Source organism: Choloepus didactylus, chromosome 12, assembly GCF_015220235.1.
Source record: "Choloepus didactylus isolate mChoDid1 chromosome 12, mChoDid1.pri, whole genome shotgun sequence".
Classification (NCBI taxonomy): domain Eukaryota; kingdom Metazoa; phylum Chordata; class Mammalia; order Pilosa; family Megalonychidae; genus Choloepus; species Choloepus didactylus.
In genome coordinates, this window is record NC_051318.1 from 38,693,990 (window position 1) to 38,694,677 (window position 688).

The 688-nt window shown below is 34.4% G+C and overlaps 1 protein-coding gene across 1 annotated transcript; it reads left to right on the plus strand.

Moving 5' to 3' along the window:
- On the plus strand, positions 1 to 225 carry LOC119506658 (small integral membrane protein 15-like). Its single transcript, XM_037799653.1, has one exon. It carries the CDS (start codon positions 1 to 3, stop codon positions 223 to 225), a length of 225 nt encoding a protein of 74 aa, XP_037655581.1.
- Positions 226 to 688: the final 463 nt, after the last annotated feature.

Sequence of the window (688 nt, forward strand, 5' to 3'; positions counted from 1 at the left end):
ATGTTTGATATAAAGGCTTGGGCTGAGTATGTTGTGGAATGGGCTGTAAAGGACCCATATGGCTTCCTTATGACAGTGATTTTGGCCCTTACTCCATTGTTCTTAGCAAGTGCTGTACTATCCTGGAAATTGGCCAAGATGACTGAGGCCAGGGAAAAGGAGCAGAAGAAGAAACAAAAACGTCAAAAAAATATTGCAAAAGCCAAACGACTAAAAAGGGATTGAAGAAAAGAACAGGCTCTGAAACCAGAGGAAAATTATTTGGAAAATTATGCAGCTTTGGAGAAGGACTCAACTAAGGTTTCTTCTTTGGATTTTGTGACCATATTATATAGTAAACAAAGTCTGACCATATGGAAGAATCATGTTAGTTATGACCTCAGTACTGTAGTAACTTTTAGGCTTGGACATAGAAATATGTTGGTATCTGTGACAGTTATTGGATAAATTGGCATTTATTCTACAAAATCTTTATAACTGATCATTTAGTAGCCTATCTACTGAAATAAAAATATCCTATGGTGAAAAAAAATGACTTTAGATTATGAACTTTATTCAAATAATAGCTTAAATTCAGGTCCTGTTCTGGACAAAGAAAGTCAAAGTCAGAATTGTCCTCTTTAAGATGAAAAGTATGTTTGGGCTTAAAAAAGACAGTGTATTAATCACATCTTTTGTCATTATTGCT